The sequence below is a fragment of the Sphaerodactylus townsendi genome, linkage group LG13, assembly GCF_021028975.2.
Source record: "Sphaerodactylus townsendi isolate TG3544 linkage group LG13, MPM_Stown_v2.3, whole genome shotgun sequence".
In the NCBI taxonomy this organism is placed as follows: Eukaryota; Metazoa; Chordata; class Lepidosauria; order Squamata; family Sphaerodactylidae; genus Sphaerodactylus; species Sphaerodactylus townsendi.
Genome location: NC_059437.1, coordinates 48,417,525 through 48,434,612, shown reverse-complemented (window position 1 = coordinate 48,434,612; position 17,088 = coordinate 48,417,525). Strand labels below are relative to the sequence as shown.

At 46.0% G+C, this 17,088-nt stretch overlaps 1 protein-coding gene across 17 annotated transcripts in view; it reads left to right on the top strand.

The window, feature by feature from the left end:
* Nucleotides 1-489: 489 nt before the first annotated feature.
* The window catches only part of EP400 (E1A binding protein p400), an 80,704-nt gene continuing 64,105 nt past the window's right edge, over nucleotides 490-17,088 (top strand). For 14 of the 17 annotated variants that reach the window (XM_048513977.1, XM_048513971.1, XM_048513975.1 and 11 more), the window contains exons 1-3: nucleotides 490-627; nucleotides 5,361-6,699; nucleotides 11,801-11,911. In XM_048513977.1, coding sequence (XP_048369934.1) covers nucleotides 5,389-6,699; nucleotides 11,801-11,911 — 1,422 coding nt within the window. In that variant the 5' untranslated portion in view covers nucleotides 490-627; nucleotides 5,361-5,388. The remainder of the gene's footprint in view (nucleotides 628-5,360; nucleotides 6,700-11,800; nucleotides 11,912-17,088) is intronic. The other 3 variants (XM_048513973.1, XM_048513976.1, XM_048513972.1) reach the window with 1 other exon arrangement.

Genomic DNA, 17,088 nt, shown 5'->3' with positions numbered 1-17,088 from the left:
GTGGGGGGGGGGGGGGGGGGGGGGGGGGGGGGGGGGGGTGGGGGGGGGGGGGGGGGGGGGGGGGGGGGGGGGGGGGGGGGGGGGGGAGGGGGGGGGGGGGGGGGGGGGGGTGGGGGGTGGGGGGGGGAGACAGGTACCAATTAATAAAGAAACACACATAAAAAATTACAGTGGGTATTTTTGACAAAAAAGCAGTAAACCAAAAAGTGTGCAATTCTAAATACAGTTACTTTGTCTTAAGTCTATTGATTTTAATGAGCTTAGAGGGAAGTAACTGTTTGGGATTGCACTGTGCCTCTTGGGTTTACCGTTACACACTGTTACTCTATCAAAAATTTAGACTGCGGAGCAATTTAGAGTTCAAGCCTATCCCATTTAAAACCAGAGTTGCCTTGAGCCCGTTTAAGTCCCTCCCCGTACTCCGCATGCGCAGTAGGATAATCGAAGCTGCTCGAGACAGCCTTTTCCCTTTCTGTACCAACGCGAAGAGGGCTGGGGGGACGTCGGCGAATTGTCCCTCGCCGGCGCTCGTAAGCGGCGGATGCTCCCTTTTTCGCTTTCCCCTTCCTCTCCGGGACAGTTTCCTGCGAGGTGCGAATGGCTTGAGCCGGGCTCGGCTTCGAGGAGGTACGGGAGGCGCGGTAGCGGAAGCCGGCGGTGCTTGGACGCGCCCCGGTTCTCTCGAGAGGGGCTCGGTAGAGCTGGCCGGTTAACTGAGGGAAGGCCGGGCGGAGGTGGTAGGCCGCGCTTCGCTCCGGCCCCCCGAGAGGCCCATAACGGCCCCCCCTCATTGTGGAAGAGTTAACGGGGGCCGGAAAGGGACAAGAGAGGCCAAGGCCGTTGCGAACGCTACTTGCGGTGGGATAGAGGCTGCGGGTCGAAGGCGATTGGAATCCTCGGGAGTGGTGTAGTGGTTACAGTGTCGGGCTGGGCTTTGGGAGACACGGGTTCGAATCCCGGCTCCGCTTCTGAGGTCCGTAGTGTATTTGGGGCGTCCCCTGTCTCTTGAACTCACCTTACAGAGTTATTGTGGAGGAAATAGGGGCAAGGGAAGCCTTGGGTTCCAATCCCGGCTCCGCTGCTAAGGTCCGTAGCTGCATTTGGGCCGTCCCCTGTTGCTTGAACCCACCTCACACGGTTGCTGTGGAAAAACTAGATGCAAGGGGAGTTCCGGGTTCAAATCCTGATTGAACTCACCTCAAGGGGTTGTGGTGGAGAAAGTAGGGGCAAGGGGAGCCCCAGGTTCAAATCCCGGCTCCGTTCCTAAGCCCCGTCGCTGCATTTGGACTTGGACCCTTTGACTTGAATCCACCTCACAGGGTTGTGGTGGAGAAAATAAGCGCAAGGGGAGCCATATATGGGGAATCGATGGGATTAAGCAGAGGGTCTTTTCCTATGGCGGAGGGGGGGAGCTGGCCAGCCAGAAGTTTTTGTGACCACCATAAATTGGGTAATCTTTCCAAGAGCTGAGACTCTTCAGTTCGTTATTTTGGCTGCAGGACAGGCTGTAGCCTACACACAGGGACGTTCAGTGCCTCCTTGGCTCACCTTGCAGGGTTGTCGTGGAGAAAGCAGGGCCAAGGATTGTCTAAATCAGTGATGGTGAATCTTTTGGACTCGGCACGTCAAAAGTTTGGAAAATACTTCCGTTGACTCTTCTGGCATGTCAACCACCCCCCCCCCCCTCAGAACAAAACAGAAACAATTCTTTTCATGTTCATTTTTTTAAAGTGCTGTCCAGTCATGTGTGGTGCTGTAGAACCATCAAATAATGGCCAAAATGACTGAGACCCAAAACAAGGAGAATAGCCGTTGTCCAGTGTTGGTGAACCCTGGCATGACACCCAAAACATGGTGGCATGTCAGCTCTGACACGCATGTCATAAGTTTGCTTTCACTGGCCTATATGATGCTTAGAGCAGGGTTAGAAATATGAATGTGATAAAAAGGTGATATCTCCTGTGAGTCACACTGGCTTGGTAAAAGTTTTTATGCTGCAATAAATTGGTTAGTCTTTCAGGAGCTAAGGAACTTCGGTTCCCTATTCTGACTTGTGGAACAGGCTAGAGTCTACTTCGCGAGTCTACCTCGCAGGGCTGTTCTCTGTTGCCTTGCCTTACCTCTCAGGGTTGTTGTGGGGTTAAAATGGGACACGGAGAGCCATGTGCCCAGACCAGGGTTGAAAATATGATAGGCACGACCCCAAAATAGTATTTTCCTATCAGGTGTGCTAACTCACAAAAGTTTTGTGCCGCTATAAATTGGGTATCCTTTCAGGAGCTGGGATTCTTTCGTTGGTTAGTTTGGCTGCAGGATGAGGCTCTCCCTCTGGAATCTACCTTGCAGGGCTGTTGTGAGCTTAAAACAGGGACAGCGGAATTGTGTATGTCTTTAAGGTGCTGCTAAACAGTCTTTTGGGGGCGATTTGGCTGCAGCAGACTATTGCAAGGTCCATCTCAGAGCCTTATTGTGAGGGTCAGGATGGGGAAGAGAGGATCAGGAGACCCATAAATAATAGAGGGATAAGATAATTATTCAGAAATTATAGCCGAAGTGGGGATCTAGGTCTTCCTTTTTGTGTTCCATGAAAGAAGAACAGGGCTTGTAAAAATAATAAGACTTAAATAAAAACGGGGGAGTGGGGGAGAGATGAGTAGTAATCCATATTATTGGAGTTGGAGTTCATTGGAGAAAGGGTAGGATAAATTACATCGGGAAGCATCTCAGATGGAAATAGGGGGTGTTAAAACTGCTGAATTTGGCAGGTAGGAAATCTAGTTTGGGAGAAACATTGCAGAGCCTTAAATTGGTAGGACTTAAAATTGGCAGACTTTCATCTGGAGAACCAGGTTTGATTCCCCCCCTCCTGCACATGAAACCTGCTAGGTGACCTTGGGTCAGTCTCAGTTCTCTCAGAACTCTCCCAGCCCCACCTACCTCACGAGGTGCCTGTTCTGGGAAGAGGGAGGGAAGGGGTTTGTATGCTGCTGTAAGACTGTAAGATAGAGAAAAGCGGGATATAAATCCAGACTCTGCTTCAATGAGTTTCAGCTGGAGTAATTTTGTGCAGAATGGTGGTGTGCTTACTTGTGGCTGTTAAGGATGACTGTTGTGCTCATGCAGCTGAGCTTTAGGCAGAAACCGTCACACTATGTTCTGCATGCATTGCATGACGCTAGTGTTTACATTTTTTTCCTGATGACATTTTGGGAGCATGTTTATATGCAGATTTACTCCAGTCCAAATCTGTTTGTTTAAGCTTGGACAGGAATAACTGCACAGAGTTGCATTGTTAGAGGTTTCTAACACTCCCTTCTGTTTTTAAAAACAAGCTCACATGGCTGCTGGGAAGATTTAGAAGGGCTTTCCCATGGTGCAAGAGACTACAAGGGTCACGGGAGGTTTTGGGGGGGGGGGAATCTTAGCATGTAAATAATTAGCATGATTGTCAATCTTAACATGATTGTAAATAAACAGCAGAATTCCTGTCGATGTTTCCTATAATTATTTCCCCACACCTAAACAGCACATCAAATAGCATCTCTTAGCAGATCGTAGGACTTTTAATGAAAGATAAATAGCAGCCATGGCATGTAACAGGAAAACTCAATGACACATTGAAGATCACGAGTTTATGACCCTCCGTGCTGTTAAAATTCAAAACGGCAGAAAATGATTTTCTGGATCTTCAGGTGGGAAGAGAAGTTTTGCCCGTTTACAACTTTCAGTAAAAGTGAAGAAAGGTGGTGCCATCCATGCTATTGGGCATGTTTACCATAAAATATTTTTATTAATGCTAGTTTAACTAGAGCTTTTTTACGTATTATGTGCATAAAACCTTGTCATATTAAATGGAATACTGTCCAGGTGTTGGTTGTTTTACAATTAGCCTTCTTTCTCTTTAAAGTCAGTTATAATAGTACAATATTTTTTAATTGGGTGTGAAGAGAACCTGAGTGGGGTAATATGTAGAATGTCATACTGGGGCTTGGGAAACTCGAGTTCAAATCCTCCCTTTGCCATGGAAGTTGACTGGGTGATTTTGGCCCAGCCACACACTCTCAGACTAACCTACTTCCCAAAGTTGTAAGAATGAACTGAAGGAAAGGAGAATGGATGTAAGCTGCTTTGGGTCCTCGTTAGGAGAGAAAGTGGAGTATAAATGAAGTAAATAAATAAACTTAGAAAGAGAGGAAATAAGGGAAGGCAGAAAGGGAAGGAGGAAGCATGTTATGGTTTATGTCCCTTTCTTTACCAAAGCAGTCAAATAGAAGGACAAGATTTGGAATTAAATTTCCTCTTAGTCAATACACTGGCCAGAAGGATTCATTCAATACTTCCAGTGTACTTTTGCAAGACAATAACTTTCTAAAAACCAAGCATTTTATAATCCTATTCTCTATTTTTTCTATTTGAGTGGAGTTTGGCTATTTTAAACTATATTTTAGTGCTTGGTTGTTTTACCCTTGCTTAAGCTGTCTTATGTATGACATAAAGTGAGATGAGAAATACTTGAATAATTTATAGCAAGTTTATAAATGGACAGATTTAACTGGCTAAAACAAGCATCCACCGTGGTACAAGTGATTGAGTTCTGCACTTTGTCGTGATACCAGCTGTGAAATTCCTCCGCACAGGATTTGGTTGTCTTTAAAGTCACTATGAAATATAACAGCATTACTGAAATACTAGAGCCAATAGCTCTAAATCAAAGTGAAGTCTGTGTTTCTTTTAGGCATCTTCGTCGGACGTAAGGATCTAACCCATGCTGAGCTTGGAGGGCACTCAGAAAACAGTGAGGAATCCTGACTTCTGTGAAACTCAAGGGCTGAATTTGGGACAAAACCGCCCTTCCCCAGGGGAGAGCAGGGTTGGCTGGCGACAACCAAATTTTGCTGGCTACTAAGGCCTATTTTTAATGAGCACATTTCCTGTTCTTTTATGTCAGATGTTCTGAAGAAACTCAGACTTCACTGAGAACAAAGGAGTGAATGTGAAAAATTTTCTTTGATATCAGAGCAATTTAAATGGCATCTTCACACAGTTTCAAGTGATTTTTCGAATTTAATTTTGTGTCAGCGGGGAAGGCAACTGAATAGCATTTAATGGGAGACTTTTAAAAAAGTTATTCATTTATACACATCCAGAATTTGTGTGGTTCTCTAGAAGGTAGCATTAGAAAAAGGAGATTTGTACTCTGAAGAACTTTGATTTAAATGTCTGAAATAGCCTAGAAAATAAAGAACAGGGAGAGGCAAGACTGTCAAACTGAGGAATGGGAGAATTGTGTCGCCAAACGCGAAATGTTTCCTGAGTCAGAAGGATATTTCCCTTAACAGAATGTTTTGTTTCTTTTTTAGAATTCGAGACCATTAAACAAAGGTGATAATGCACCATGGGAACGGGCCTCAAAATGCGCAGCGCCAGCTCCAAAGGTCCCGGTCTTTCACTGGCAGCGAGAGCGAAGACCAGCAGGCGACTCTGCCACAGTCTCCCGCGGCCTCGTTCGCTCCTTCCGCCAGCCCATCCGCCCCACAGTCTCCCGGTTACCAAATCCAACAGTTTATAATGAGCCGGAGCCCAGTGGCTGGACAAAACGTCAACATCACCCTGCAGAACGTTGGCTCCGTCACTGCAGGAAACCAGCAAATCACACTGACCCCTCTGCCCATCCCCAGCCCGACGTCCCCAAGTTTTCAATTTAGTCCTCAGCAAAGGAGGTTTGAGCATGGGTCGCCCTCCTACATCCAAGTCACTTCACCCTTGCCTCCTCAGGTTCAGTCTCAAAGCCCCACGCAGCCCAACCCCGTGCCCGTTCAGTCCATATCAAACGTTCGGACAGGTACCCCGGGGCCCGGCTTGGGCATGTGCAGCCAGAGTCCCACGCGAGGCTTCGTAGATGCCAGCGTGCTCGTCCGGCAGATCAGCTTGAGCCCTTCGAACGGCGGGCACTTCGTGTATCAGGAAGGATCCGGGATCACCCAGCTGTCTCAAGGCGCTGCGGCTCAGGTGCAGCTTGCTTCTCCCGGAGCGCCTGCCACAGTGAGAGAACGCCGACTGTCCCAGCCACACTCACAGACCGGGGGCACCATTCACCACCTTGGACCGCAGAGCCCCGTCGCTAGCGGGGCAAATATCCAGCCTTTGCCGAGTCCCGGCCACATTACGACAAACAACCTGCCGCCGCAAATTAGCAACATTATCCAAGGCATGCAGCAGCAGCAGGTCCTGCAGGGGCAGCAGCTCAGCAGACCTCTGGGGTACGATAGGACTCCTGGCGGTCTGATTGCCGGTGTGGGCGGGCCGCCCACGTTCGGGATGACATCGGCGCCCCCTCCCACGAGCCCTTCCCGAGCCAGCATGGCGCAGGGGCTGACGGGTCTCCCCCTTGCTCCTTCGGTGTGCACCGTGGTGAAGAAGGCCAAAAAGATGGAGGAGATTCCCCCTGCGACTCAAGAGACTGCTCAGATGAGGAAGCAATGCTTGGAGCACCACCTCAAGCAAATGGAGGTCCTGAAAGAGACGTTCAAGGAATACCTGATTGAGTTGTTCTTCCTGCAGCATCTTCAAGGGAACATGATGGATTTCTTGGCGTTTAAGAAGAAGCTCTGTATGCCGCTGCAAGCGTACCTGAGGCAGAATGACCTGGATTTGGAGGAGGAGGAGGAGGAAGAGCAGTCTGAGGTTATCAACGACGAGGTAAGATGTTTGACTGCTTTTGATCATGCGGAAGTGTCGCTTTAAATTTAGAATGGGCACCGGCTCTCTGGGTTCTCCAGTCCAAGCCGTACTGACGTGGTCCAGTTGAAACCAGGTAGACTTCTTCCAGTAAATGTGTCGAGGATCAAGTTGCAGTGCTTTGTGGACCAGGAAGTAACTGAACAGCTGCTATTGCCATGATCCTTAATCTTTTTGTGGCAGACAGGTGTTCTGGGGAAGTGTTTCTGGTTAAATACGTTCGTTTTATTTACTACATTTGTAGGCTGCCGTTTAACCAGGGGAACTCCCAAGGCAGTTAATGGTACAACCCGAAAAGAAAAGATAAACGAGCTGTGGTGATAGGAAGGAGAGGGGTATAATGGATGGTCTGCCCTTCTAGATGTTTGGAGCGCTTCTGTTTTCTTGCTTAGACAACCTGTGGGGAAGTACCTTCCTCCAGTAAAAAATGTGCTATACAGCAAAGCCCTAAAGCACCAAATGTTGACTTTACCTTGGAGGGTTCGCTAGTTTTCAGCTTCATTGCATTCATGTTTCATGTTCTTAGAAAGCCAGTCTGATGCAGGTACAGTCTGTTGGGGCTATATTGGAAAGACTGGCACTCAGCTCTTGGGTTAACCAGTACAGTTTGCCTGGTGACCTCAGACTAGTGGCCGTGTCTCAGCCTCACTGTGCAATCTGGAGTGTGTGTGTGTGTGTGTGTGTGTGTGGTGTGTGTGTGTGTGAAGGCTCTGGATGCAGTGTGACCCCTGCCCCAGTGTGGATGCCACTCAGTGCGGCATAAGCGGCCTCTATGCCGGTGCTGGAAAACTTACAGCAATGCCAGGGCGTGTGATTGCCCAGCCAGGCTTAGCTGTGCCAGGGGACACCGAGGACTTGTCAGATGAGGAATGAAACACTGGCATCGCACCCTTTCCTCAGCCACCAGCAGAGGCACCTGAGGAAGATGAGACAGCCCACGCAGGCCCAGACTCAGAGCCACAACCAGGCACAAGCACAGAGATGCTCAGCTCCTCAGCACCAGACCAGATGCGGGGAACCCTGCACTGGAATGCCCTCCCCTCCCTTTCTCTTGAGTCCCACAAGCAGCCCTGGAGAAAGCTGTGCAGTGACTTACAAGTGCTCACTTGACTCCTCAGCGCTGGCCAGGATGGGGAGTGTTTGCAGGAGTAGGTTCGATGCACGAGCCAGGTGCACGGCATCTCCGGCTGCTAGGTGAGTGTCTAGATTAAAAAAAGGCTCAAGGGAAGAGCTGCTGTGTGGTAGCAACCTCTCTCCGACTGTACTGTATTGTGCCTGTACTGCCAGCTTCGCTGTGCCGAGCACGGTGTCTCCCGCCCAACCTCGGCTCGTGCGCTTGACAAAGAACGACATAGTTACACGATACCCTGGTGCCAACACAGCTGTAGCACCAGTGCTCCACCAGCAGAGGAGCCCAGACTGGCACTGATGGGCCCTCCTGGAAGCGGAACTGACTTAAACCTGAACCATTTTGGCATACGCTTATTTACTGCAAAAAGGCAGGTGTGGCCCTTTGGGCTGCATAGGGGGCTTGCAGCACCGTTGGAAATGTTCCCCTCTTTGCTTGTTTGCCGAGGCACCACAGACCTCTTGGGGGGGGGGGGGCTGCGCCATACCGGATGGGGCCGCAAGTTACCTTGTAGAGTTATAAAATAGGGGGCCCCTTCCGCACACGCAAAATAATGCGTTTTCAAACCACTTTCACAATTGTTTGCAAGTGGATTTTGCCATTCTGCACAGCTTCAAAGAGCATTGAAAGCAGTTTGAAAGTGCATTATTCTGCATGTGCGGAATGAGCCATAGACATAGGAAACTCTTCTGCATGTGATTCTTAGCTCCTGGGAAAAAGGGCACGGTACAAATGTAGTAAATAAAATAATACTTGCAGGAAAGCAAATAATGCAACCTCTTCAAAGAAAGGTCACCTTATACAGTGGTGGCAAACCTTTGGCACTCCAGATGTTATGGACTACAATTCCCATCAGCCCCTGCCAGCATGGCCAATTGGCCATGCTGGTAGAGGCTGATGGGAATTGTAGTCCATAACATCTGGAGTGCCAAAGGTTCGCCACCACGGCCTTATAATGTAGAGATTTTCCTTCTTTTGATTTTCTCTTTCAGCCCAAAGTGTGCCTTGTTGACAGAACTTATTTTAACACGCAAATAAAACATGCAGCGTTTTAATGCACGATTGCATTCCCGTAATGTATATGTGAACTTTTGCAATTCTTTCATGGAATCCTCTGAAAGTGTAAACCTAACTGTTTTTAAAGTGTGATGATACAACTTTTCACCATGATGACGACAAGAAAGAACATGGAACTAGTTTTAATTGAGATTCTGGTGGGATGGAAAATTGGTTGTTGAATGCCAATAGAGTTTCAGAAGCAGGGTGTGGAAGGAAAGTTTTGTTTTTGTTTTGGAAGTCTTGCTGAGGCCTTCTGAGCCTGAAGTTGCTGTTGCTAAAGATGGCAAGCCTAAAACCGGTCATTTTTTTTTAAAAAAAACAGTGCTATATGAAAGCAATTTGAATACAAGTGTGAGCTTAGCAGGGAACTACAGTTGTATCCATCCACATCGCGAGAGTTAGAGAGCCAGCGTGGTGTAGTGGTTAAGAGCAGGTGGATTCTAATCTGGAGGAACTGGGTTTGATTCCCCACTCCTCCACCTGAGTGGCAGAGGCTTATCTGGTGAACCAGATGTGCTTTCGCACTCCTACATTCTTGCTGGGTGACCTTGGGCTCGTCACAGTTCTTTGGAACTCTCTCAGCCCCACCTAGCTCACAAGGTGTCTGTTTTTGGGGAGGAAGGGAAAGGAGCTTGTAAACCACTTTGATTCTCCTTACGGGGGTGGGGATGTGGTGGATAAATCCAAACTCTTCTTCTTAGAGGCGTGATGCCCCCCACAATCTGGAAAATCCTCATAAATCCATTCCCTGGCTTGCCCGTTGGGGAGGGGAGGGGGATGCCTGGCATGACAGTGTTACTCTTCCATTGCCAGCAGCCATAAGATGGCCTCCCTAGCACTGGCATAAGTGCTGGGCAGCAGAGCCTGCTTCCATTTGCAGTCATTTCTTATGCCAACCCGCCATAAATTAAAAATGCAGGGGGAAGTCACGATGTGGAAGGGGCGGCTGTAATTGCAATTGGCCTTGAGCAGGTCTTGCAAGAGGCAGTGTAGAGATATCTTAAATAATAAATAAATAGCATCCCTCCAGAAGCTTAATCTGTGCAACTGCATCTTGTCTGGTGGTCCCATCTTTGAAAGCCACCTGGCCTTACATCCCCACTGAGCATAATGGAATAAATATCTATGGGTCATGATAAGGGTTGATGCCGCTGCTCCAGACTCTTTTCTCAGAGAGCTGTGCAACAGCTCAGCCTGGCAGCCCTACCAGTAGATAGCTGTTCCTGGATGGTGAACCCATTCAGTTTTCTAGATAGACGCTGAACCCGGAAGTTGTAATCACCTATCCCACCTCTGTGCATGGCCGTGTGAGCTGGTTGACTCGCGAGGTGCCGTTTCCCAGAGAGGCATGCGTTTTGTTTGCCAGCAGTTATTTAATTGGAAGTATCAAGCTATATTGTACACACAGTGCCATTTTCATTGCAATCGTGTGACGCAATGAAATGCGCGGTGATGTTTTTAAATGATTTGTTCAATGAAATTAATGGTTCAGATTTTTTTAATGACTTATTTACTTTGGGTTTGAGGTGCTGGGAGATTTGTGAATGGATTTGCCAATTATTATTATTTTTTAAAAAATATAAATAGGAGGCTTGGTCAAGTACCCTGATTAATGCCAGAACTGTGGTGAAAAGGGAGAAGTTTAAGCCCTTTCCCCAAGCTGCTTTCCGATGATGAGTTGTATGTTATTTCCAGTGGGTTAAATAGCGGTTCCACAGGTCTAGTTAGGAGAGCAGCAACAGAAAACAATAGAAACTAAAGCCCATTAAAATCCATAATAGGGTGTGCAAAGTGTGTTGAAGATCACACACAGTAGGTCATATGATCCATGAAAATTAATAGTGTTTTTCCTGTGCTCTATAATTTAAAGAAATAACCCCCAAGTAATCGTTCCTTACATACATGCTAAATAGTCTGGCTGCAACATTAACATTTGTTTCTCCACAATACCTTCAGAATGGTAAATATGACTAGTCTGGTTCTGAGTACGTTGAAGACTTTCAAACCATAGCAGAACTCGGCCTTGATTCGTCAAACTTCTTCACTCCTGTATCTCTATTTGATGTTGTTATTCTTAGGTTAGTTATGGAGGCGATCTGCATCTCACTTTGTGGATGAGCTGTGTTATTAGAGCTTTTTTAAAAATAAAAGATAACCTGGTTGAGAGGTTCTAATAATTTACGTAATTAATCCCGTGGAAGGCTTTTTGCAAAACAGCAAAGTGAACTTTTGTGCATGCTGATCAGGTTGTGTTGCATTTTACTGCAGAGGAAGTCACTTTGGGCGTCTCTGTACATTCTCCCTTTGTATTTTGTGGTCTTCCTCTCTTACCCCCCCCCCTCCCTTTTTTTCCTTTATCACCTTCTGCTAAAGCAATGCACCTCATCCCTTGCCTGGGTAGGCTGATCACTATGGGGATTTGTTGGGGGGGGCGGTGGGGGGAGTTTGCAGGCTCTGCTCATGGCTTAATAAATGTTTGGGCTCTTCTGAATGTGAACTGTCTGTCGTGCTAATTTTGTCGTCTGTTAAGAAAGCCGTCAAGAGTTTTACCTGTGGGTTTGCCCAGGGCGAAAATCGAATTGAGACTTTTGGTGACGTGAGGTGACGGTACTGCCTGCAAGCCTATCCTTCGCTCTTTTCTGCTCGTTAATGGCAAAGCAGAACTCTTTATATATATATATTTTAAAAAGAGGTTTATGTTGAGCTGCACTGATGGATATATTGTTATAAACCCCTCTTCAGTGAGAAACCATCACAAAAGTGCAAAAAGCTCTCATTAAAGTGCAAAGCAGGGTGTGCTGACCAGATTCGAAACACGAGGACGAAAGAGAAATGATTTCCCTTTTTGTTTTTCCCCAAAATATCTTCTCTCAGGTAAAGGTTGTGACAGGAAAGGATGGGCAGACGGGTACTCCTGTTGCTATAGCAACCCAGCTTCCTCCAAATGTTTCTGCTGCTTTTTCATCCCAGCAGCAGCCATTTCAGGTACTTTTCAATGGTTCTAAACTTGTAGTTTCATCCCCGATTATTATTATTTTTTCTTCTTTATTCAGATTTGGTATCTGCTAGTGGAATTTGCCTTTCCCCAAGAGGCCCATCCCTTCTCATCTCAAAAAACAAAATCGAGCAGTCAAAGACCTTTACTTTTTCAGATGCATTAGTGTTTATGGAGCGTTGAGGAAGTGTTATTATTTTTTTCCTTGTCTCAAAGTTGCTGGCTTGTTTCATTAACTTTCAGCTTTTAATGTATTTCACTTTGGTTTGCCTGTCTCGATCCTTTCGTGCATTCTACCTAGTAACAGTGTGGGTCCCTCTGTCTGTGCCGTTGTGACTGTGGATTCCTCCTAAAATGCTGTTCTTTTCCCCTCCCTCTTTTCTTTATGTTCTCTACTTGAAGGGTTTTCTTTTAAAAAAAAAGACACGAAAAGATATCAGATTTGCAGTTGCACCTTCTTACTTTCTGGTGCATTGAAGCGACCATGGTTTCGTATAAATAACAGATGGTGGAGACGGCCAGGAACAGCGCTGTTGCTGCACTGCCCAGAAGGCTTTCTGGAGGTGCGGGGAGGGAGAAAACCTGGTCTTCGGAAAGCCCTCCGTTGGGGCCAGTGGACCTGTGCCACCAAAAGGGTTGTGCAAGTCCAGGGCCAGAGCTGTGGCGCCGTTGGTCCATATCCTGGGTGGGAGCTAACTTAATGTCAGCTCCACCCCTTGGAATCCCCCAGTATCCTTTCTGGATGCCAGCACACCTCTGCTGCGGCCAGGACTGCCTGCTTTTGTGGCAGCGGGGCTGAGGGGCCTCCTCCTGCTTGCCTGCCTGCCTGGGCCTCCCATTTTCCCCTGTGCCGGCAGGATGGGGCCCTCTGCTGGTGCAGGGCTGCGCCGACTCCATAAGTAGATCTGCTCTTTCGCCCACAACTGGACTGGGCTGTAAATACCCTGTTTCTCCGAATATAAGACATCCCCTGAAAATAAGATATAGTAGAGGTTTTGCTGAAGTGCGAAATATAAGGCATCCCCCGAAAGTAAGACATAGCAAAGTTTTTGTTTGGACGCATGCCCGACGAACAGAACACCGAAAAATAAGACATCCCCTGAAAATAAGACGTAGCGCATCTTTGGGAGCAAAAATTAATATAAGACGCTGTCTTATATTCGGGGAAACACGGTATATGATTTTGATTTGGGGGTGGTTTTTAAAGTTAGATGCTTTGCCAGGTTGCTAGGTTTGCTGAACTACTGCAGAGCTTGGATTAGGGGTGCAGAATTTCTGGGAGCCATAATGGAGTGAGGGAAACCCAGACATGTTTGGAAAAATTGAAATGTATGTAATATACACATTTTCACTGCGTGTGAACTTATTTTACTACATTGGCAACGTAAACACAGCACTTAGACCTCAGTGAGCATGCAACAGCTGCAGATTGATTCACTGTAAACTGTTTTAAGAAATATCTTACTTTCAGCCATCTGAGAAGCCGTGAAAATGAAGGTGAAAATTGGGTTACTATCATTCAAATAGCATACTGTATATTCAACAGCATATGAACATTACTTATCAATTGTGGACAAAGTTTAATCACATTTAAACAAACCTTTATCTTACTTACTTTAATAATGTCTCACCTTTCACCCCAATGGGAACCCAAAGTGCCTTATTATCATTCTCCTCTCCTCTGTGTTATTCTCACAACAACCCTGCGAAGTAGATTAGGCTGAGAGTTTGAGACTGGGCTAAGGTCACCCAGCAAGCTTTCGCAGCCCAAGTAGGGATTCATACTTGGATTTCTGAAAACCTTGTTCAGCACTTTAACCCCTATGCTTGAACACATGCTGAACTTATCGACCACATACACAAGAATTATCATTATCTAACAGTGTAGGTACTTAAAATACTCATACTGCGTATTGACTTTGTCTTGACATGCATTTCACTCATTCCAAACAAGGGTTTTTGTTTTGTTTTTTAAAGTATTCTCCCAGACTTCATCTGGGGAAAGTAACTGGAACTTATGTTACCATACCCTGGGGTTAGGCTAAAGCAGGGGTAGGGAACCTGCGGCTCGAGAGCTGCATGCAGCTCTTCTGCCCTTGCACTGTGGCTCCACGAGCCGAGCTGCCGGCCCCATCCTTGCCCGCCCTGCTGCGCACCAACTGCCCGTGGTTGGCTGGGCCGCACCACGGGCTTCCCCTCTCGCCCGCCCCATTGGAGCAGGGCGGGCGCTTTCCCGGCGGCCGGCGAAGCCAAGCCGCCGGCTTCATCCTTGCCCGCCCTACAGGCAGCAGGGCGAGCGCATCCATGCGCTTCTCAGAATGAGTGGAGTAAAAGGTAAAAAAAACCCCAATAGATATAGTGTTATCTTTATTTTAAATGTCAAAAATTATTTGCGGCTCCAAGTGTTTTCTTTTCCTGTCGAAAACGGGTCCAAATGGCTCTTTGAGTGTTAAAGGTTTCCTACCCCTGGGCTAAAGCAAGAGCCATGGATAATATATTTTTTAAAAAAATATTTTTTATAATGCCACACTAAAAGTTCATTCAGCAAGGAGGTAAAAAGAAAAACCAGCCCTTTTTATAGGGTTTTTCATGGGAAAGGGAGTTAGAACAATACGTAAAAGGCTCATAAAGTTTACATTCATCAGAGGGGGATTGACACTTTTCGTCATTAAACACTCTCTCTTATCACTTGAATGTGTCAGACTTTCCGTTCATGATTAATGCAAATAACAAACCCTGGCAGCCTCCTTGGTAGTGATGCGTAAAAATGCAGCTGTTGGTACAGCCCTGATAGTAGGATCATTTACCCCGTCAATTGCCGATGCTAAATGATCTTACTTAGTCCATGTTCATAATTGGCTAGTGTTATCTTTCATTCAAGGATGTTTGGGTCAAAACAGCTTTTCAGTACATGAGCATTCAGTACAGCGTTGGTACAGTTCTCCTTGTGAAGTAATCTTTTAGCTAATACAGGAACAAACTAACTGAGAAGTCCTACATGCATATAGAGAAGGAAGAAAAAATATGAAAACATCTAATCTTATACTTAGGCTTATGTTTACACAGATAAAAAAATATGGGTAGCAATCAGGATAGTAATACAAGAAATGATATAAAGAAGACTAATTCATTCTTAATAAAATTATATAAAAATTAAACCACTATTACTGGCTATACTTACTCCAACTCACCCTCTCTCAAACCTGCATATCTCTAACTAGGGCCTTTGCTAACAAGTGACATCATAATGAAATGATTTTTTCAAAACAAAACAAAACAGACAAGTAGGCACCTACCTAGTGACGTTGTTGGCTATGTGAGATACTTAACAATATTGGAGTGCAGACAAATAATGGTCAGTGCCAATCCTAGTTTTATTTTCAAGCGTTTACACTACAGATCTTGGAAATAGCGGGTTATGTTGTAAATGCAACAGATCTGGCTTAGTGTGGGGCTGTCACATTCAACCCTGTGGCCGCGCTGGCAACAGTGTTTTTTTTTAAATCATTTATCCTTTACTTTAATAGAATGTTACCAATAGAACGATTTAACAAGCTTAATTATTTGCGAGCAAGCAGTAGGACTTGACTGTCGCTTTTGCATTTGGAGCAGGCAGCAGATGACATAAAGTTTACATTCATCAGAGGGGAATTGATGCAGCGAGGTGTAGTGGGTAAGAGCAGGTGGATTCGAATCTGGAGAACCACTCCTCCACCTGAGTGGTTATCTGGTGAGCCAGATGTGTTTCCACACTCCTACATTCCTTCTGGATGACCTGGGGCTAGTCACAGTTCTCTCAGAACTCTCTCAGCCCCACCTACCTCACAAGGTGTCTGTTGTGGGGAGAAGAGGAGAAAGGGTATAAATCCAAATTCTTCTCTTTTTCTTCTTAGAGAAAAGGTCTTCTTTGGAGGGGGCGTTCTGTGGCATTGTATTCTCACGAGGTTCCTCTCCAAACCCAGCCTTTGTTTCCCAAATCCCCAGAAGTTTCGCAACTCTGAGCTGGCGAGCCGACTCTGTGCTGTGACTCAAAGTGGCTTAAATACAAAGATGAGAAAGGTCTACTTGAGAGGCGTACGATCAGTTAAACAAAGGAAACCGTACACAGAGAACAAACTTCACTCCTAAAACAAAACTCGTAAGATACCCCAAGCAGCCCCAGCACATCCAACAAGTTCCCTACAAGATTCATAAATAGCCCTTCGGAATAGCCTGTTTTACGGGACATCCTAAAGGCCATGCTGTCTTTTGACTTTCTCTGGGAGGCTGTTGTGAAGATAAAAGGCTGCTACAGAAAAAGCTGAGGCAAATCTCCTAACCTGAACATTGGAATGACCAACTAGGAGCGGTTGGGAGGAGTGTAGCGGTCAAGGTGGGGCTGAGCGTGCCGAGTACTTTGAAGAGAACAGACCCTATTCTGAGAAGCTAACCTTTCAAATGGAGGCAGAAACTGGGGGCAGTGATTGGCAGAGGAAGAGCCAGTCAAAAATGATCTGAGAAGGTGGATGTAGGCCAGGTGAAGTCAGAAGATAAATGATGCAGGGATACCTACACCTGTTGCTTAGGTTGTGTCTGTTCACCTTCACACATTTTTTTACCCACTTTGGATGACCAGCCTTGGAGGTTCCCACCATTCTTCTGCTAGGCTGCAACAGCGACAAACGGTGATATAAAATTTCTCAAGGTGGAGAAAAAAGTTGAAGTACATGCAGTACTTACAGTCCTATTAAACTTACTAAAGTTGTAACTGATGCATTTTACATTGGCTACAATCCTTTATAGGACTCTAATGAACGTAAAATGCATCAGTTATAACTTATGTGGCATATAACATATTTCACATATTTAAAATCGGAGTACATGCAGGACTTACAGTCTGATCAAACTTAAAATGAAGTTATAACCGATGCATTTTATGTTGATTACAGTCCTGTCAAGGATTGCAGTCCTTGATAGGACTGTAATCAACATAAAATGCATTAGCTGTAACTTACTTGGCATATAATGTATTTGACATTATTTCATGGAGTTTAAAAGTTACAAATGCCTTAGTTTTCTATAAGCAAAATTGCAAATATATCGCCCACTTGAGAGCAAACTGCAAGCTGATGTTTTAATTTTTGCTAGCTGGTTAGAGGGAACTCAGTTCTCGGTGAAATTTTCAGAG